General features: G+C 38.6%; 5 protein-coding genes and 1 long non-coding RNA gene across 9 annotated transcripts; 1 reads left to right on the plus strand and 5 right to left on the minus strand.

Annotated features, from left to right (window-relative positions):
- LOC18591044 lies at nt 1,219-3,004 on the minus strand. Its single transcript, XM_007016948.2, has one exon. It carries the CDS (start codon nt 2,942-2,944, stop codon nt 1,304-1,306), a length of 1,641 nt encoding a protein of 546 aa, XP_007017010.2. The 5' UTR covers nt 2,945-3,004; the 3' UTR covers nt 1,219-1,303.
- LOC18591046 (probable WRKY transcription factor 33) lies at nt 4,502-7,864 on the minus strand. The gene is made up of 5 exons (XM_018128012.1): nt 7,315-7,864; nt 6,753-6,941; nt 6,019-6,650; nt 5,728-5,889; nt 4,502-5,302 (listed from the first exon to the last, which is right to left on the minus strand). The coding sequence occupies exons 1-5, from the start codon at nt 7,684-7,686 to the stop codon at nt 4,840-4,842; spliced, it is 1,818 nt and encodes a 605-aa protein (XP_017983501.1). The 5' UTR covers nt 7,687-7,864; the 3' UTR covers nt 4,502-4,839.
- LOC18591048 (F-box/LRR-repeat protein 3) lies at nt 9,767-14,805 on the minus strand. Of its 4 annotated transcripts, none has more exons than XM_018127723.1 (8): nt 13,759-14,805; nt 12,746-12,871; nt 12,231-12,356; nt 11,772-12,165; nt 11,569-11,698; nt 10,969-11,263; nt 10,623-10,874; nt 9,767-10,017 (listed from the first exon to the last, which is right to left on the minus strand). In XM_018127723.1, exons 1-8 carry the CDS (start codon nt 14,425-14,427, stop codon nt 9,961-9,963), a joined length of 2,049 nt encoding a protein of 682 aa, XP_017983212.1. In that variant the 5' UTR covers nt 14,428-14,805; the 3' UTR covers nt 9,767-9,960. The 4 variants fall into 4 exon arrangements, with proteins under 4 accessions (XP_017983212.1, XP_007017019.2, XP_007017015.2 ...); XM_007016957.2 differs by having other exon boundaries at nt 9,767-10,020; nt 12,231-12,332; nt 13,759-14,802; XM_007016953.2 differs by having other exon boundaries at nt 9,767-10,020; nt 13,759-14,801.
- On the minus strand, nt 15,419-18,144 carry LOC18591049 (U2 small nuclear ribonucleoprotein B'' 2). Its single transcript, XM_007016958.2, has 5 exons — nt 17,959-18,144; nt 17,468-17,640; nt 16,863-16,956; nt 16,159-16,238; nt 15,419-15,969 (listed from the first exon to the last, which is right to left on the minus strand). The coding sequence occupies exons 1-5, from the start codon at nt 18,029-18,031 to the stop codon at nt 15,691-15,693; spliced, it is 699 nt and encodes a 232-aa protein (XP_007017020.1). The 5' UTR covers nt 18,032-18,144; the 3' UTR covers nt 15,419-15,690.
- On the minus strand, nt 19,451-20,096 carry LOC108663469. Its single transcript, XR_001929519.1, has 2 exons — nt 20,052-20,096; nt 19,451-19,876 (listed from the first exon to the last, which is right to left on the minus strand). It is a non-coding gene; the product is annotated as an uncharacterized LOC108663469 (long non-coding RNA).
- On the plus strand, nt 20,099-21,560 carry LOC18591050 (short-chain dehydrogenase reductase 2a). Its single transcript, XM_018127724.1, has 2 exons — nt 20,099-20,249; nt 20,423-21,560. Exons 1-2 carry the CDS (start codon nt 20,164-20,166, stop codon nt 21,249-21,251), a joined length of 915 nt encoding a protein of 304 aa, XP_017983213.1. The 5' UTR covers nt 20,099-20,163; the 3' UTR covers nt 21,252-21,560.

A 21,603-nucleotide genomic window follows, 5' to 3' on the forward strand; every position in this document is an offset into this window, starting at 1 on the left:
ACGATGTAAATTTTTTTATCTCAGGCTTTTGTTAAAGAGTAAGTTGAATAGAGAGCAGCATCATAGCATTTTTCTAGCCACAAAATCTGACAGAAAAAAATTGACTCAAGAAGCAGAAAGTGTTCGAATATGCAAATTAATGCAGTTTCCACCAATGACTCGAATGCTTGTTGGTTGTCGGCAAAATAAAAATATTATATTTCAACATTATTATCAAACGCTGCATTGAATGTTTGAGGCTAGCCCTGCCTTTCCCTTAATCGAAATCTCAAAACTTGCGTCTAATTGATTCTCAATAAGATCCAACTTAAAATTCAACGCCTATTTTCGTCACCATAGTCACCAACCACAAATCAACTTGTTCCACAAACCTGGGCCAAATAGTCAATTTCAACATCCAGTGTTACATTCAAACTGATCATACTTGTCATCCTGGGAGCCAACATGGCATGCCTTCATCAATCTGTGACAATTACCAAAAATATTTGCAGTTAGCCAAATCATTTTCTTCTTCGATTTAGCAAATGAGAGATTCAAATTAGCTCTTTTAACAAAGGAATACATGCACTTACCATTGAGTTAAATGCTCGGCTGCTTCGTCCAATCAACATTGTTTCAGTTGTCATCAGCATCTGCTTCAAAATCTTTTCTACTTTTTAAACATGATGCCCAAATTCCATGTGCACCGCCACTTGTTCGTGTCTTTGTAATGGGGAGAGGGTGCAGGGGCTGAGCTATGAAATCTTATTTGCTCTTTACCTCCACATGCTCATAGTAAACATATGTCAAATCACATCCAATGTCCCTCACCTGGAGGCATTCATGTTCTTGCCTGGTCTCCAGGCAGGCTTGGAATCATGTCATATATGCAGAGCTCACATGCGGTTTATTATAATCACCCAAATTAGTAAAGGACCTCATAAAAATGGTTACAAATTCCAACAAGGGCCACCTGCATTTCTTGTAAATGTATGCTGCATTGCAAGTATGACAATGGCATAGGGAAAGATATAAAAAAATGAGCAAACATCATGTACTAGCATTTGCGTTTAAACCAATTGATTGAACCAGCAGAAGCTAGGGTGCTTATCAAATTTTGCCAACACCTAGCCAACCTAATCAAGACCTCATCAAAAGAAACTATTGAATCAAAAGAACTTAAAGAAAATCTGACTTCCAGGAGAACTAAAATCTCCATTTAGGATGTAGCAGAAGAGGAAAACCAAATATCGGTGGATTGCTCCTTCAGAGATGGAATATATAAGGAAAAAAAAACAACTTATACAAAATCAATGATTACTGGTCACCACCACTGGTGCACTAGAACTCCTCTAGCTCTAAGAGAATCAAACAAGTCCACGCATTGATCATATGTGTTCTGATACTTTGGACTCCTCTGGCCAGGACAACATCTCTGCCATCTATTGTAGTGACACTCCAAAAAGACCTCATCAATCAAACAAATGGCTCCTGTCTCAATCAACCTCGGCATCAAATGAAACTCAGTGCCCTCCACATCCATTTTCATCACCACAAAATCTCTCTCAGACACCACATTTTTCAACCACTCTGCTAAATCAAACCCTTGAACCTTGTCCACGTCCTCCACGTAACTAATTGATGACTGAACCGGGTGTATCCTCCCCATTCCTCTACCTTTCTCCACTGCATTTTTCTTTCTGGGATCCCTGGTTATCTCAAAAAACAATGTCTCATTCCTAATCCATGCCGCATAAGGCAATAGCTTAACACTTTCCTTCATCTTGTACTCCTCATGGAATGCCTTGTCTGCCTCAATAGCGTAAATTTCAAAGGTTTTGTTCTGTTTCGGATATTGTTTTTTGAACCAGCTCCCGATACTTGATCCATAGCTTCTGGCTCCCACATCTACGTACACATACTTCCGTTTAAAGCTAATGTCCACCATTGAAGTCAAGTATTTGATGTTTCTGATGTTTCTTTTCAATGTGATCCATGGTTTTAACGGTTCTTGTTTGATCAAAGGCTCCGCATTTCGGATTATTTCCCGTCTCAACTCTCGAACAGAACATTTTCCGCCTGAATCGCCATCGAGAGGTGAATGTTGCCTTTCTTTGCTCTCTTTCTTCATCACGATCTCCTGGATTGTAGTGGAAGAATCAGGGTCGTCGGTTTCACGAGACCTGATCAATCTCAAGCAATTAAACAGATCAAGAAATGATTGCAAACTGTAAGCGTCTTTGGCCGTCTTGTGAACCACCAAGAACCCGCCAGGTTTCAGCGTCCGACAAATCTCCGAACCCAACTCCACAGGGGAACCCAACCGTTCCAAACCGCTCGAAAACTCGAAGTCAAAGGTGTTCCCTTTGAACGGCTGATTCCACGCTTGGCCACGTAAAATCAACGGTGGCGATGCTTTTTTGGAAATCCCGATGGATTCAGAGACGCCGATTCTTTTCAAGGCGTGGACTTCCTCCCCTGTCTGCGTCTCGACGATGCAGAGTGACTTCGAAGTGGGAGAAAGAAATCCCTCGGCGATCAAATCTTGAAAAACGGAGGAGTAATAATCAATACCCTTTTGAGATTTTACGGGAACGGAGGAAACGCGGCGGACGTTGAAGAGGCAGAAGTCGTCGCCGGCCACGCACGATTGACCCCTGATGGCGACGAAGTAAGCGAAACGGACAGCGAAGATGAGGACGCCGAAGGAAAGAATGCGTACGAGGATGTTCTTCAGGATGTTGGGTTTCAGCGCGAAGGGATCCATGGTGCGGGAACTAGAGATAAACTGATAAAGAATCAAACCAAACTGAAAGAAATGCTTTGGCGCCAAATACAAGATAAGGAGTAGAAAATAAAAGAAGGATCGGAGGGTAAAATGGGAATCTGACGTGTCTTCGCATGGGACGTTTTGGTACGAGGTGGGTGTCCAGCTGGCTACTAGTCGACGACGACGATGTGTCATACTTTCTTACGTTAAAAGATTTTTTTTTTCATTTTTCTTAATAATATTAATATCTTATATTATTCGTCAACAAAACGTACTGTAATTTTAATTTCTCATCCAAATTTAGTATTAATTTGTTTTTAATAATTCATCCGATAAATATTATAAGTTCATTTTTCAACTAAGAATAGTTATAAATGAAACATTTTCATAATATTTATATTTTAATTCACTCTATAATTATTTATTCCCTTCCTATTTAATTTTCACAAACTAATGATTCTATTCATATTTATATCATGACGTGAACAAAACATACCATAAATCTCTCTTTTATGACACAAGTTTAGCATTAATTTATACTTTATATTCATCTAATAAATTATTTAACAAAGAATAGCTATTAACTAGACATTTTCATGATATTTTTACTCTATTTCATTCTATAAACTAAATTACAAAAAACTTATTTTTCATTTATTCTCTTTATTTTATTTCCATTAAATAATGATTTCTACGTTATGTTATTTTGTGAAATAATTTCTTTTAGTAACACGAGTTTAATATTAATCTATTATTTATATTCATCCAATAAACATACTAAGTTCATTTTTTTAACAAAGAATAGTCACAAAGCAAAAATTTTCATTATAGTTTTATTCTATTTCATCCTATAAATAAAATTACAAAACTTATTTATTTTTCTATTCTATAGAAATTAGAAAAGGATTTTCTATTCTGTCATAAATGGTTGCATGAGACCAAATATTATGTATTGTTAAATTGCAAATACTTTATTCGTGATTGGGACAGTATTTATAACATAAACAAGTGTTATAGCACAGTGCCTGTTGCCAATTGGCCATTGCTTTCACATTCTGTGCTTTGTTAAAGCCAGGCAGAAGCCTTTTAACCTTGAAAGTTGGGAATGGTTGGGATCTAACCCTGCATTCAACTATTTCACAATGATGAGATTAGCAAGGGCTTAAGAAATGGATTAAAAGGAACAAGACACTAAACAGATAGGCATTGTTAGGTCGGTGGTGGCCTGCGGGGGCCATCAGCCATCAATTTTCCTTTTAAATGCACCGTGTGCACCACGGAAATGTCCCGCCACCACCACCACATCCCTCCTTGGCTGCGGCTGCTGCTGTTCGTACTCATTTGCCCTTTGCAAAATGTCCTGATTCAGTTTATCTGATAATGTCGACAAAGGATGGAATGGTCATTTTCGACTGCCCTGGAAAGGGAGCAACCGGGAAGGGACCCATATGGCATGAAATTCGTACGCAAGTTGACCTTGACTAACTTGTTCACTAAGAAATCCACCCCCCAGCTCCACATTTTTGACTCGTTCAAACCTCCAATTAAAAATTCTGATTATGTAACTAATGACGATTGCATGTTGCTAATTAGCTATGTGAAAAACCTGGAGTCCTGATTGCGATTTGCCGGCCTGGGAGGTGGGAAGCAAAAAGGATGCGTATGAAAATGAACCTTTTCGTTTGGAAAGTTGTTGGAAGATCGAGTTTGCATATTAAGTCCATAAAAACTGCACAATCTTGCAGGGATTCAGACTGCAGTATTCAATCTCGTCTACTATATAAAAGGAATTTTCCAAAGCAAGTGGATCACTATGATGTGTGATACAAAAAAAGGCAAATGATTTGGGGCTCTCTCCTGTTCTTGTCTGGAGTACAGAGGAAGGCCCCAAAACAATAAAAAAATAGGTATACTAACTTTTACAGGCGGCTCCTATTAGCATACTCAATCTGAATATACAAAAACCAATACTGTGGAATATACAACAAACAAACAGAATGCAATTAATTAAATGAACCTGAGCTCTTTATTCTTGTGATTTTTTTTTACTCCCCTCTATAGTCCAAAACCTTTCTATGTCGGAGCGAATTTCAACATAGTAAAGACTCGATGAACACCTCATCTCTTGGTTCTTCCTTGGTTCTGGAAAACATATTGTTCACGTGTTGTGGCTGATTCATGAAAGACCCCATGGAGTTGCTAAATCCTGAGAATCCAAAGTTCCCAGTCCCCTGCAACATCTCCAGCGTGAAGGGTGCTTGCCCTTCGGCTGTCGGTGGCCTCAAACTGCGAAGAGGGTTGGTCACGGAATGGTCAGAGTGATTGTTAACAGCTGATGGCCTTATTGCCATTGCTGCATTGTTGTTACAATTATTGTTGTTGTTGTTGTCTGGTAAAGGTCTATTGACAGAATGGCTGCCACTGCCGCGAGCTGCTGGGACATCGTGGTTGTGCTTCCCCTCATAAGTTGTGATCACTGCCCTACGATCATGGGATGCTCGCTCAACATGCTTTCTCACTGGACATCCTGGATGTGTGCACTTGTAGTAGCTCCTGTAAGCACCAGCAGTTAGCACTCCAAAACCAATAAAGAAACAGAGGACTCCAAAGTTTAAGACCAAAAAGAGATTGCAGCCTGGAACTTGGTATTTAAACAAGAGGCAGGAGTGCCAAAACTGAAGCATTCCCCACTAAAGAAACTTTAAAGCTACAGCTTATCTTTCTTGGAAGGAGTCTAATGCAATCCAAAAGGCAGACAGAGACAGAACCCACTTTTTGAGGCATATAAAAACTAAGGCATCCTATGGATGATACGTTTGAGAATAATAGATGATCGAATGTTAACAATCTTGAATGGAAAGAAACGGTATATAAAACTCACAGTGCTAATATAATACTACTTCTAGAATTTTAACAAAGAGCACATATTTCAAAAGTTCTAAGAAAGGTATAAACAGTTCGATGAAGCTGAAATTTACCTTGGATTTGGATTTCCCTTGACCACTTTCTGCCCATATTTTCTCCATCTGTATCCATCATCCAAAATATCAATGTCACTGGTTGTTTGAACCACAACTCTAGGTTCCCTCACAGTTCTGCTCCCAGGGGCTGAAATTCCTTCATTTTCACCTTCACTTTTCCTGGAAGCAAGTGATATCGATGTTAGTTCAGCAGAAACAGTCAACAATATATCATAATCTATGTTAATAATCTTTGAACATGCCTTTCAAAAAAAAAAAAATCTTTTACCATAAGAAAATAAAACCTACCATCTTTTGGCCTCAGGCTCGTCTTCATCAAACTCATCTCCTCCAGATTTACTCTTCTGGGAACCCTGATCGAAATCATCATCCCCGACTGATATAGAGGAATTTTCCGGGGTTGCAACAGAATCCATCTGTCCACTGCCATGAGTTGCAAATGACTGATCCGGAATCTCAGCACTGGCAGCACTCGAAGTCTGAATAACAATGGAAGATGAAGAAGATGATAATGATCTCCTAGTGGACTGAGGCTTAGGATGGTTATGACTACCCTTGTAAACTATCTCAGTTATCTGCCCATCTAAAGACCTTTCAACCTTCTTCTTTGTGGGACAGTTGGGGAACGTGCACTTGTAGTAGCTTCGTGGGTTTTCGCTTCCTTTCACTTGTTTTTGTCCATATTTCCTCCAATTGTATCCATCATCTGATCTTCTGTTCTCTCTAATTGACTGAGGTTGCTGCTGGAATTTGGTATATTCCGATTGGAAGCCGCTGTTGCTTTGAGAGTTACCTTGAATGTTGGCAATCTCAGGGGAAAAGCTCTGCATCTGAGTGTATTCAGGTTTTACCATGCTCTTCCCTGAGGAAAAATCGTCTTGCTTTACAGACTCTTGGAAACTCCAAGCTTGTTGTTGTGCCTGAAATCGGAATAAATTCAATCAAAATGTTAGAAGAAAAATAATCTTTAAAAAGATCAAAGAGAAAATTGTAACTTGAACTGATTGAAAATAATTACATACAGTCTGAATTGTGTTTGTTGACGATTGAAACATGCTTGATGAAGAGGTGGCTGGCCTTGGCTGGGTTTGGAAAGTGAAATTAGAGTAGTTCTTGTCTTCCTGTTTTACGTTTTGCAGGTTGTTTCCAGAATTCGATTTCCAATTGAAAGCCTGAGCCGGAAATGTTCCAGTGGTTGGAGATGGCAGAACCTGTACGTAAAACAAAAAGATAAGAATCACAAGCACCATCAATCAAAACAAGCCAAAAAAAAAAAACAAAAGTTAGGGAAAACTCCATGAAACAGAGTTCAATCAGACAAACAAAAGCAAGAGAAACAAACCCAATATTTCAGCAACAGAAACAGATGAAACAAAAGGAAAGCTTTAAGATAAGTTTTATGCTCTGTTTGGTTTCCGAGAAACCAGTAAAAATCCAAAGATAGTAAATCTGTAACCTTTTTTCATTTCAAAGATAACGAAAAAGCTCAAGTCAACAAAGTTTTGGTAAAGCTAACCAGAGGATACAGGAAGCTGGAAAGCAGAATCAAAGAAAAAAAGGGCAGAGGATGTAAAAGATACATACGTTAGAAGCGTTCAACAAAACAGGAGAGTCCAAAAGCTCAGCTGGGCTCAGACCTGCCGGGATAGCAAAGTAAGAGGAAGGAGACACGGGAGGGGGAGAGATAGGCAGTGAAGGGGGAGGAAGTGACTTAAACTTAGGCACACCCGAACCAGTGCTCTCCGCAATCCGATCGGACAGCGACAACCCACCACCACCTCCACGCTTGGCATCAACGCCACCATCGAAAGTGGCGGAAGGGTTTTCATCGTCGGCACCACCGGAGGCCAGGAGGTCAGAAAAAGAGGTCGTCATGAAGGGATGTGCGGAGAAACTAAAGGCGTTTTGCGGGTGGGAATTGGCGGACGTATCCAGGCTGCTACAAGAGGAAGCCATCGAAAGAGAGAGAGAGAGATAAGAAGAAAGAAAGTTAGGGGGAGACGGAAGGTGGAGCTGATATATGATGTGGGCAGAAAGCAAATGAAAGAAGAGAAACTGGTCACGTCTTACACAAGTTTCCTTTTTCTTTTGGTCTGAAGGGAGTTTCTGGGAAGCACAAGGAAAGTTTGACCGTGGAAAATATAGACAGTGGGATTTGGAGAGGGTGGTGTGTTTATGTTTTTTTCCGTCAAACCTCGTGGGTTTGACTGGATGGCGGCTGACGCTGAGATAATGAAATCTATCTAACAGGGTACCTAGTGTAATGCAATGTAATGTAAGCTCATTTTTTCTTTCTTCATAACTTATTAACCCACCTTCATAATAACAATCATCCATAATCAAGTTCGTACTCTATCTGAGCCTAATGCATATAATTTCGAATTATCTTTTACATAATTATATATATATTAATACTGATTAAATCTTGTTTTACTTATTGTTAATATTAATCAGATGTTTGACATTTGTCATTTCATTAAAACTTTTTAAAAACTTATTTTGATTATCTGTATTAAATTATCTTATCGTGTTAATTTCATAATTATAATGTCTTAATTATATATACCAATACATAAATAAGTTGGGGTAACCGGTTTTTTATTTACCCTCAAACCCGAATTTTACTCCAAAATTTTACTTTGAGTATTGCACGTATAATGAACCAATAGCATTTCTTGTTTGGAACGAGCTTTAACAATGGAAGACGCAGCTGACGTGAAAACCAACTCTTGTCTTATATAATTTACAAGGAGATGTGTCTTTTTTTTTTTCCTGCAGTGACCCTGGAAAAGTCTTTGCAAGTTGCAAATCTAGAAGAAGCATCAGCCTCAGAGTAAGACTCTGAACGTGTAAATGGGGCAGTGCCTATCCAGATCGCGTCCTTGTTATGGAAAACCTCATGGTACGAATTCTTGAGGATTACGAGACTGGACTCCCAACCAATGGGATTCACTGTTTCAATAGAATTTTTTGGCTTAGTTTCTTCGTCATTCTTTGCAATATGTGTTCCCATACAGTTTTGGAAACAATGAAGCTTGGGCACATGTTTTGTCCCAACTTGTTAACTTTCTGCATTTGGGGTTGTCTGTCTACTTTCACTGTTGGGTTTTCCTTTCTAGATGCATTGTCTTAATTGTAACATGAAATCCAGTTCTTGTACCGATGACAGACAGAGAAGACTGCATTCTCAATCCTGTGTATTTCCCTTTTTGTTCTTCTATGCTTTCCAGTTTTCAATAGAAGTTTTTAGTAATCATACGTATCATTTTCTCAGCTTCAATTTAGGAAGAACAGCCAGGTTTAAAAGAAAAGCGAGAATGTCCTTACTGAAGTATTGAAAATTAAGGTTTATTTCTTCTGCAATGGTTTGCATTGGCATGAATCAGACAAACATGGCAAGAACAACCAATTAATCAATTAACTAGTACTAGAAATTTGTTCTTTTCGAATTTTGAAATCAATCCCCACTCTGATTAACTGTGAGTGGGCCAATCATTAAATAAATTGTCTCCAGAAGAAGTCAGAGCTCAAGAATAGAAGGGGAGGTCACATCCAGTTGCAGAACTTAAAGGCCGATATAAGTTTTCAGTATTTGTCCCTATTCCTAATATAATGAACAGTTGAATGTAAGTCTTGGAACCAAGAATTTGGAAAGCCTTTCTAACAAAAGGCTTTGGGTCAAAGTCAGGAAAAACATCAGTGGAGTGGTTAAGGGCCAACCATGGGCATCAGACATACGGTGGAAGTCATGACCATCTGCGGAGGTCAGACTCATTAACTCCAACTCATCAATGCCCGCCCAATGCTGATCTTTGAAAGGCCTGACCCGTTTGCTTGCATTTCCTTCCAACTTGCCTCTTGTTGCCTCAGATGCTTTGATGTTTGTTTATGGTTTCTTCCTGGTCAAGTCAATTCAATTAATTTATTAGAGAAGGCTTTTTTTAATAAGTTGGGGAATGGGGAGCAGGGATTTGACTGAGCCTAGACCAAGCCACTACTCCCAGTGGCACATATAAATAAGTTGACAGACTGAGTATTGACAGTTTAATAATCCAAGCAGAAACTTTATTAAGGCTGTCGAGATTTATGTAACAAAGTTGCCAAATTTCAAGCCAAAACCTCATTTTGACATAAAGTAATTACATAATTTCAGCCCTTTTTTTCGCTTCTGGGCTACATGGACTCTACATATATAGACCCAGACTAGATAACCGGTGCATCCTCTGCAAGCTATGGAACTTCAGTACTCCTTCCAAAATGCAGCTTCCATCCCTTGGGATCCATTTCCTTCTGTCAACCATACATAAAGAATTTTACTTCCATTGAAGATTATATAATTTTAGAGATAGTCTACAACTTTCAAGGTAATTTTAGAGAGTTCTTCCTAGTTGATCGTGTGTAGGGTGGCATGACCAAAGTAGATATTTACTCTAAAATATGCAGTGCAGCTAAAGACAATTTTAATAGTTCTAAGTTCTGAAAATCACTTATAAAATCAGTGCAGTACAGCATAAACTTAATACTTAGAATCATGGTAGTTTTTTTAGTGGATGATAAGCCATTACAGAACATGCAGCATAACTATAGAATGAGGGAACTGAAATGCAATTCTCATGCTTATCTATCTTTCAAATTAATAAAATAAAATTAACGATATTCTGCTTGCGGGGCAATGATGCAAGTAGGAAAGTTAGTGTTCTCTCTTGACTTGGCCTTTATCTATACAAATTGACAGAGCAAGCTAAATGTCTTCTTAGGTAAGTTCACATTTAGTGTTTTCTCTTGACTTGGCCTTTATATATCCTAATTGACAGAGCAAACTACATGTCTTCTTAGGTAAGTTAACATTTCTGATCCATCAAGCTTTTGTTTAGATTTGGGGAAACACTTACCTGAAATGCCTTGTCCCTCCAGTGAAACACACACCCACGGGCTTCCATGTACTTAAGAAAGGATTGAGGAAGTAATGGTTTAAAGGATGCATGAAGTTTCACTTTTGTTAACCCTCGACATGCCAACAAAGCTGCTGCTAGGCCATTTGGAGTCAAACCAGCCAAGTGCAAGATTGTCATGTTCTGTAGGCGATTGAGGCTAGCTAGTGCTACAAGCCCAACGTCTGTAACAGAGCAATAAGACAAGTTTATCTGCAATGAAAAGAAGTGAACAACGATATTAGTTCAATATTAGACCATAATAATCCAATCCACAAGAAATACAGAAAATGATAATATATAATACCTGCTTCAGATTTTGGGAAAATTGAGCAAGTGGAAGCATTCCATTATCATTAATATTGAAGCATTTCTTTATGTCAAGCACAGTAAGTTGCTTACATCCCACAGCAATGGCCGATAGACCAATTGATGAGACACCAGGGCATCCACGAATCTCAAGTGCTTTTAACATCAAGCATTTTGACAATGATATTAATGAGTTATCTGTAACTTTACCATTATAAGCTATATTGATCATCTCAAGAGCAGGACAACCATCAGCAACGGCTGCAATGCCTGCATCACTTATTGCCATGGACCTGCAAAAGAGAAACACATTAATATCAACATTGAAAGGAGATATTATGTACCATGCAGAAGAGTGCAGCAGCATCCCAATATCTGGGGGCTAACATGATAGCACCTGTTACTTTTAGACCCTTGTGCATGACCATCAGGAGAGTTTTGTAGTATGGTCTAGTGGGATTGTTATCCTTGTTAAAATTAGTGTTCTATGCAGCATTGAGTGCCCATAGAGTTTAAGATGCTCGATGGACCACCCATTTATGCAGTAGTCAGTCCTAGCGAGTATGAAATGTGTTCGAGGTATAGGAAAGTTGCAAACCTGTACAAATCAAGCTCTGTAAGCATTGAGCAATAACTTCCAACATTAGCAAGTCCTTCATCCGATATGTTAGAGCAGATCCCTAACTTTAGAATAGATAATTTTGAACATCTTGAGATGGACTTCAAACCTGCAAGAGGTAACATAAATCATTCACAGAGACTTTCATTCATACATAAAACAGGTTATGGTCAAGGCAAAACCTTCATCATCAATTTCATTATCTGTGGCATCCAGCTCCTCCAAACACGAGCAACGTGCTCCAATCAAAATAAAGGCTTCCTTTGGAACCAAGCTACAAGATTCCATCCTGAGCGAAGTAAGGGAGGTGCATGAATTTGTTATGCTGTCTATAGACATATATTTTATCTTACGACAGCATGTGATGTCTAATTTCCTCAGTTCTTTGTGTGATTGGACAAGGAAAGAAAGCCCCTCATCTGTCACTCCTAAGCATTTACTGAAGCTCAGCTCCTTGATTGAGGCATGCAAACTTGCCAGGGCTTTGATCCCTGACGAAGTAATTAGACAACCATCTAATTTAATTGATTGCAGCTTTGAAAAAGTATGCAGGCATTTTGCTACATCAGAAGTAACCTGCACCACCATCAAAATGTTAGAAATGCCAAAAGACTAATATAGAGTTAATAAGAGGAAATTACCTTAGGGAGTTTCAGACTTACAACAGAGCCATATGCCAATATGAGCTGCTGAAGTTGTTGAGCACCATTTGTCAGAGATGACAAGCCCGTGTGAGTAACATTCTGACAGTTTGACAAGTTAAGCATCTGTAAAATATGCAATTCGGAGAAACTGTCATTTGAAATTACATTACTCATTGAGGGATAACTCATATGAACCTAATTCAACAACCTGACAAACTGAATATAACTTCTATAGTCCTAGCATCAATCGGATTCTTACATTTCAACATAAGAGGCATGCATGTAATTTTTGCTTGCAGAAACTTCGATCTTGAAATAAGAATACAACACGAAAAAAAAATCCAAAGTCTAGTCAAAAAAATTTCAGGTGCTGGCAGGGACTCTCTCATGTTCTTTCTATAATTCAATCTGCTTGCAATGCCCTTCAAAAAAAAAAAAAAATCTGCTTGCAATAATCTTGGGCTGCTTAAAATGCCAACCTTTTCTTAAGGAACAAAAGGGAAAAAACATACCTTTAGTGACTTACAACTTTGCTCGAGTGTTGAAAGGCCATCATCATCAATGCCATGGCATCCCTCTAGAACCAGATCTTCAAGATGTTGGAGTTGAAGGACAGATTTGACGCACTTCTCTGTGATCTGTGGTACAAAAGCATAGAAGTTTTCACGATAACCTTCTCATTTGATTGGCCACGCTCTTAACTAAGAATCAAGAAAAGAAAAACTGCAGTGATCAGGTCTTGACATCAACACGAGCAGATTCTAGTAGCCATAGCATACATGAGAAATGACCAGTTAAGTACACTGAATCATGTGCTACAGTATTGCCTCTTTTCCGCTTGCAATCAAAATTATATCTTGGCTTACTATAGGAACTTCTCTAGCTGTTTTGCACAAAAATATTAACATTTTGTGCTTATAAGCTGGTCCATCGAGGATAAAAGTAAACGAAATAACTCGTCAGGGACACTTTTGAGGCAAGTTATTTGGCTAGTCTTCTCTCCAAGAATCTCAGAATAGAAACTAATAGACTAAGCAGCTCAACAGAAATCGAATAATTGACTGAAAATGGATAGGATAAAGGAATTGATAAACAATCTATAGGAATAAGTAGTGCGAGTACCACATTATTCTCTTTTCAAACATGCTTATCAGTGCTTGCTTTAAAAGGGCAAAAAAAAAGGGGAAAACAGTGACATCAACATCATACTGCCAAAGGAAAAAAACAAAGGGAAAGTATGAGTGACATCAACATCAGATTGCAATGAGCTAATTGTGACAAGACTTATCGTGGAAAGTAAACAAATGAAGCAAAACAAGAAGCAATTGATTGAATAAAGTGAAGTGCGCAGCCGAAAGACCAAAACACACTAGTCTAGAGCCTAAAAATACAACCATTTGGTTACTACAGGTTGTCCTTTCCTTTCCTGCCATGATAGTGAAGACCAAGCTTAGCTTTCTGTTCTTTGCCACAGCTTTCTCGGCGAAAAACCAACACAGAGTTTAAAAAAGGATATTGAACTTACCGGTAAATAAGAAAGATCTAAACTCCTGATCCCCTTGCATTTTAAAGCAATCAACTCCACACCCAAATCACCAACACGCAGACACCACTTCAAGCAAAGCAACCTTAACTTTCTACACCCAACAGCTATACACCCGATCCCCATATCAGTTATTAACTTGCACCTTGCCAGCCTCAATCTCTCCAAATTCTTCGCCTCTGCTATGGCTGAGGCCGCCAAGTCAGTCAACTCCGTCCCGTTGGACAAATCAACCTCAACGAGACCCGAACAATTAACAAACAAGCTTGACAACCCGACATTCGTGAAAAACCTTGATCTGGATAGGTTTATTGAATGCAAAGTAGCTTTCCAGGTTGACGATATCATGTTTAACGTGCTGTCGTCAACGCATGGGCAAAGAGAGAGATCGAGATGGGAAACGAAAGGGTATCTGTGAAGGGTTCTCGGGAGGAGCTCAGCGCGTAGAGGCTTGATAGTCTTGCGGTGGCCAGACTCTATGAAGTAAAAGGTCTTGCACGTGAGAGAGAACGACTTTCTGGCAGAAGGGTACTCGTCGTTGTCAAGATAGTCAAGGATTTTCAATACAACCTCTTCTGTTAAGACATCAAAGGGATTGGATGAAGAATCAGGTGAAAGTGCTCGCAGTTTTTCCTTGTTCTGGCCTTTCATTGCGCTGTTGGAATCCAATTTCTTTTTCCTTTTTTTGGAAGCCTTTCAGTGAAAACAAACTCGTCAAAAAGGCTTGGGGAAGGAAAGGAGAAGATTATGAATACAGGGTTTGGATAAATTGGACTTGATAATATAGAATGTGCAAAGAGAATTGGATAGTGGGGCTTGCAAGATTCTGAGGTAACCGTTAACAGAAAACAGTAGGATCAACTGGGAGGGGGACTTGGGTTGTATCTGGGAAGGAGAAGAACCTGCATGCCAAATTACGAAACTAGGCTTCCTAGCTTTTGTCAATTATATTTTGCCTGACCAGATGACCCTTGCTTCTTACTCTTCTCTGAATTTTTGGCTTTGCTCTCACCTAACAAAATAGCTGTAAAAAAGAAAAGTGGAAGGGGGGGGGGGGAGGGGGGTGGGGCGTTTTGGGAAACAGAAAAGATGTCCACCGTCACTTGCTAATAATAGAAGGCTCGGCTCATTCGGGGAAGTTTACATATGAGGAAGGACAGATTCAAGTGCACATGGTACGGCAATTATGGAAAAAGTCCGCCCACCTTCGCCCCTATAAAATAACGTACATAAACGTTGTACGTTTTAGCCTTTGTCACGATTCTCTCTTTGGCGCGTTAATCGCACCTGTCCATCTCAGTCCGACCACGTACTCTTAAGCCTTTCCAGCAACTTTTTCAGGCTGTCTTTTGTTTTTCTAGTTATGATTATAGCTGTGATGATCCAGAATCCACCAATCACGGGTTGCCATATTTTCTCCTTACTCCGTTAGTTTTTTTTTTGGTTAAATTGTTCATCACATCACAAAGCTAAATCACTTTCCCGATGAGGAAAACCATGGACCACAAGAGAAACAATGGACCACATGTTAAAGCCTTCCCAGGCAACAGGCAGGGAAAATCCAGGTTCCATCCAGGTGGTGTAGCATCTACTGTTGAGTTAAATATGGAGTTATGAACCATAATAAACCTGCAGATAAGAGTGGAAGAAATTTGACAGTTTCACAAATGTAAGAAGTGTTTCTTCAACCAACATAGTTGCAGAAATTGAACGAATTATCACAAAATGCATCCTCTGCTATAATCATCTAACTTGGGTTGGCTACTTTGAAACATCAAAGAGATGAGACAAGGCTTCCATGATTAGTTTCTTCGAGATCTACATGACTACGGTATGCATGAATCTTTGAACCTATTACATATCCATACAAAGTTATACCAAGAAATAATACAATCACGGACAAAAAGGATGAGGTCACTTCTTAGCAAAAGTGATAGCCATGGGATATTGAGGAGCGATTTTGAAACCCTGAAGGTGCTGCATGGCTGTAGAGGACTGCTCTTCATCTTCATACTCTACAAAGGCAATGCCTGGCTTTGCTTCAATCATTCGAACTTCCCTGAATCCTGGGTACTGTTCGAAAAGCAGCTGCAGCATCATGCTAGTTGTCTCGTGAGGTAAATTCTGTATGAACAGAATATTGTTTGGTACAGCCTGTTCCTGGGCATTCAGATTTCCATGATGGAAAGGAGCCTGCACATAATCAGACAAATAGCATGTCGGCAAACTCCATTCCTCTTGGTAAAAAGCACGACCAAAAGCAGTGTAAGGCATATCTAATCTTACTATCTAAGCACCAACATTCTCATAGGTAAAGATATGGGGTTTCAGAGAGGAAAGAGAGGAAGCAACTAACAAAATGAACATAATACTGCAAATTACCTTTGGACCTCCATATTGAGAACCCATGCCATTCGACATTGCAGATTGCTGTGCTTCTTCTGCACGTCGCTTCCTTTCAGCTGAAAATTGCATATTGTATCAAAAGAATGTCACCTAATAAGAGCAGATAAACTAAAAAACCAAAGGAAAAAGCAAAATCAAAATATTCTGCCCCAAAAAACACAACTCCATAGACTGGTCCTTTTTCTTCTTTTGCTTTGTTAGAAATTTTCTTTACAAACAGTAAATTCAAAGGTCTAAATATCTGGTACCAGGATAGCACCAAAAAACAAGCAGCCAAGGGCTCACTGGGGTCATTTATCCTACACTGAAATTAACAAAAGTTCTAGGATAATATTGCAAAAGGAAATTCTACTTTCTTGTTCCATCACAATACAAATGCATCAATCACTGAACTATGAAGTTAAAGAAACTCTTTTCATAGTTAAGAAAACAGAAATATTTAACTGCCCCTGCTTCCTTTGCCCTGTCTAACTGAACCGCAAACAAAGTACAACAATCATTTCATTACTCTCTCTCTCTCTGTTTTTATGTCGGTCAAAAGGGTAGGTTAGTGCAATATTACCATCGGATCATCACATGATAACATAATCAAATACTGGTGAAAATTTTTTTCTTAAGTAAATCAATACCATGCATTACGCATATGGAAAATTGAGGAGCTAAAAGAATGACGTAGTCACCTTTTTCTTCTTGCTTCTTCTTCTTTTCCCTGGGAACGTAGCTTCCATCATCTTTGGCAACACAATCTGACTTTGTTTTTGCATATTGTATCCGCTGCACCAAATTAATCAAATAGACAGTCATATCTAAGCAACATTAGGAACTAGAACCACATATGAACATAGAGCCCCGCTAAATTTTGATTGCAATCACAAGTGATACCTACAGAATAAAGGAAATGTTATTCAAGTAGCCATCTAAAGGAATCTATGAATTTAGGAACGTAGATGAGGTATAGTTGCAAATGATCTTCTGGATTGGATGCAGCAGAAACAAAAAAAGGACCTAAATTGTCAGAAATATGAGTTGACATGATAGTTTTCTGAAGGTTTAACTCACTCCAGAAGACAGAACCACACATCATGAAAATATATATAAACCATTGAGCATCATGTCACAGTAAATGACAAAATAATTCCAACAAGATTAGAGAGACTCAACAAAGACTAATTTCACTACAATGGTAACTGTGAAACCCCAAACCAAATGCAACACCTACATCAATAAAATTTGAAAGAATAGATACAATGTTCACTTTGAGGCAATAACACACACACATACTCACCATAGGCTTATCATAAAATGGAAAATTTTGCATTTGACGAAATGCGTTACTGGCAGCTGTCAACTCATTAAACACAACCCATGCTTGTCCACGAAGCTTGGGTGTCTTCAAGGCAACAACATCCAAAATCCTTCCATATTGAGAGAATAAAGCATAAAGGGATCTCTTTAATTCTGACAAAGCATAACGAAAACAAAATGTTAATGTGAAATCAATTCCCATTTCAAATTTCAAACTAAAAACAAATCCTAATTCCAATATCCTAGTAAAAAAGCACGCCGTTTGGGTTAAACCCTAAAAAACGGGAGAACTTTTTCTGTTAAAACCCAAAAGAACCTATGCTTTCCATCTTGCAAATACAACTACTCGGCGAGGTTCAGCTGCGCTAATTAGGTTCTAGTTTCTCTCATTTCCCATCATTTTCCCAGCAACCAAACAAAACTGAGAGAAATAAAAGAGACAGAGAGAGAGATTAAGGCGGGTAGTGATACCTTCTTTACTGATCTTCTCATTGAGGTTCTTGATGTAAATAGTTTGATTTGGAGGTATATCAGCTGTTAGCATTTTCGCTGGCTTGCCCTTCACACTGATCTATCAAGCACCAAGAGAATCAAGGACTGTGAGCAGAAAGAAAGTTTCAATTTTTGTGCGAGGAACCACAGGGGAAGAGAAAAGGAGGTAATCAGGAATTGGGATTGGGCCGCATTAAGCCCTAGAGCACCTCTTATTGAGAATTGGGCTTTCATACATGGGCCAATAGCACAAAAACTTGGGCTATTTTGGGCCGAGAGTGAATCCACACTACTTTTTTTGGACTTGAGCGTCTCGATATGATATGCTAGAATAGGATTGAGTGTTGATCCACCTAAACTTAAATAATCAAATGAAATCGATTAGTTCAATTATGTTTTTTCGGTTTTGGTATTAATTGGTTAGAATGGACAGATGATTTATTTGGTTATTTCGATCAATTTTTGTGTTCAAAATTTAAAATCAAATAGCTAGAAAATATATTATTAATAATTATATATTTATATATTATATATAAATATAAAATATTATTCATATTTTTAGAATATAAATATTAGGATCTACCAGACCAATTGAACTTATCGATATAAGTCAATTTCGATTATTTTTAAATTTTTTATTATAATTCGGTCGATTTTAATTATTTTTTAAGCAAGTTCCACTATTTTGATTTTTGAAAATTTAAATTAAATTAATCGAACCGATCCAATGTGATGGTAAAGTTTATTATTAAAAATATCTATACTATGACTGTTATCTTTTTAAATTAGAATGAAAAGTAAAACTAATGGTGTCATATATATTTGACAAATGCTTTCGTTTTCCTATGATATGTCTCCGCTCCTTGCTCAGACCAACCTTTTAAAAGAATTCCTCGTTCATGCAACTTGTTCCTGTCTTTGGTTTCTTTCCTTTTTTCTTTTGACTTATCTAATCTCTTCCAATGCTTCAATTTTTGTCTAATTATTGAAGCCAATTAACTTGGAAACCTCAAAGCAGAGGTTAACATTGTAAATCAATCACAATGATGGCTTTGTTCAAGAGCCCTTGTTCACGTGTAACATGAGTTCCATATCTCCACCATCCTCAGCTCTTTTTGCTTTGGCATTGCTTGGGGATCAGTGGTCTTTATGATCAGAACATAATCATGGTCCTGCATGTGCTTTAGGTCTAGCAGGTTAATTTCCATGGATTTAAGGAGCTTCTGCAAAGTTGGGTTCTTTTAAGATTTTTATTTGTTCCTTTCATTTACTTGAATATATATAGGAATCTTTAATACAAGGAGCTGGATTTTGCTGAATATTGGTTCTATCAACTTGCGTATACCGGCCAAAACTATGTATAACTGTTTCATTCTATCTCCTAATAATGCCTATGTATTCAATGAATTCTTCCACGCGCATACATATCTCCATTGATATTCAGATGAGGAGAAAACAGATCAGCAAGAGGTGATGAAAATCCCAGAAAGAAATGCCACCTAAGTACTCAAAATATATAGTTGCTGAAGGAATATAATTTTGCATCTCCAAATCCGTTGGAACTGAGAATCCAGAAAGTCAAGCAAGTAATCTGGTAAGTCGTTGATGACTGCCACCTGGTGTGTATGTTGAAAGCAGAAAAGCTTTGAAAAATTCTGACTTTCAAAGGGTGGAATGGAATGGTGATTCTCTACACGGATCCTTCTTGGCTTAGCTATAGGATAAACGAAAGAAAAAACTTGTCTGAGATCTCTAAATTCTTCATGCCGGATACTCTGTATTCCTCGTTGCCCTGCGTGCATCAAACTCATGATCATACTATACATCAGGTTGCCTTCATAGATATCCGATGCAAGGCTTTTGCCGACCGTTCCTTCCATTCAAACTTTCAAATACCCTATTATCCAAAAAAAAAAAAAAAGAAGAACATTTCAAGGATTGACTTCCCAAAATCCAGGAGGGTGATTATGGTCAATTCATAACACTTTTTTCTTTTTGAAAGAGAGAAATTTGGAGCTATAAATAGAGGTGGAGAGCTCTCCTGGAGACCCTACTAAGCTAAAGCCACTTACCAGCTTTATCTGTCTATGTAAATCATAGTTTATAGCTTCTGTTCATCTTTGCCCCTCTCTAAATATTTCTTTTTCCTCCCTTTTAGTGTATTTTCCTGTTCTATCATCAAACATGCCTGCTCAAGTTATACCTGAGAAAATAATTCAGGGGGTTGGTTTCGTACAGAAAAATACCATCTCCCAATTCTCACTAAGAAGGTAAGTTTTGTTTCCTGCAATGGTTTCTCATTCATATATATATATTTTGCCCATTGTTTGCCTTAAGAAATCATGTTTACAGAATCAATGCTTTCATTGTAATTTCTGGACAAGAAGTCATTCTATATAGTTCCGTAGCTTAGCTAAAATTTGTTGTGACCATCTGATTGCAGGCTTGAGGAAAAAGTTGCGATTATAACAGGCGGTGCCAAAGGGATTGGAGAGGCGGCGGTAAGACTCTTTGTGAAGCATGGAGCCAAAGTAGTCATTGCTGATATTGCTGATGCTGCTGGCATTGCTCTGGCCAACTCATTGGCCCCTTCAGCAGCATATGTACATTGTGATGTAAGCTCGGAAGAGGACATAGAAATGCTGATCAATAAAACAATTTCATTATTTGGTAAACTTGACATCCTTTTCAACAATGCCGGGATTCTTGGGAATCAATCTAAGAGGAAGAGCATCATCGATTTCGATGCCGGGGAGTTCGATCGAGTAATGCAAGTCAATGTCAGAGGAGCCGCTCTTGGGATGAAGCACGCAGCAAAAGTAATGGTGCCAGGAAGAAGTGGTTGCATAATTTCCACAGCGAGTGTAGCAGGTTTCATGGGGGGGCTCGGGCCTCATGCTTACACGGCGTCCAAACATGCCATTATAGGGCTTACGAAGAACACTGCTTGCGAACTAGGCCGGTATGGCATCAGGGTAAACTGCATTTCTCCCTTTGGGGTGGCCACTTCCATGCTTATCAACGCATGGAGAAGTTGTGAAGTAGATGAGGAATGCACGGATTTGGAGGCAACTGGTTATGATCACAAGGAAGCAGAGAAGATGGAGGAATTTGTGAGAGGATTAGCCAATCTAAAGGGTGTGACTCTCAAAGCTAAAGACGTGGCCGAGGCCGCTCTTTATCTTGCTAGTGAAGAGTCCAAGTACATAAGTGGTCATAACCTTGTGGTGGATGGTGGCTTCACCAGCTCCATAAATTGTGTAGGCTTGTGACAATGGCATCCCATTTTCATTTCTTTATTTAATTAGTGGTTTATGATCAATGCAAGAACAGACAAAGCAAAGTACAACAAAAAAAAAAATGCTAGTTTTGTACTCATTTAGTGAGCCTCTTCAATGATGTCTGCCACTACTTTCTTATCATCTTGATGAAGCCAATATGTTAATTTACCAGCCCTCCAAGTTGCTAGTATTCCTTTTGGTTGGAAGGGAATCAGAATTTGGGGGAGCCTATGTAGCTCCTGATTAGTCTTTTGATGTGAAAATTAGGTGAAACACTGCCTTGATGAATCGAGGGAAATGGGTTAAAATATTTCAAGTTGCTCGACAATATGACAGTATCATC

Source organism: Theobroma cacao, chromosome 9 (genome assembly GCF_000208745.1).
Source record: "Theobroma cacao cultivar B97-61/B2 chromosome 9, Criollo_cocoa_genome_V2, whole genome shotgun sequence".
Lineage (NCBI taxonomy): Eukaryota > Viridiplantae > Streptophyta > Magnoliopsida > Malvales > Malvaceae > Theobroma > Theobroma cacao.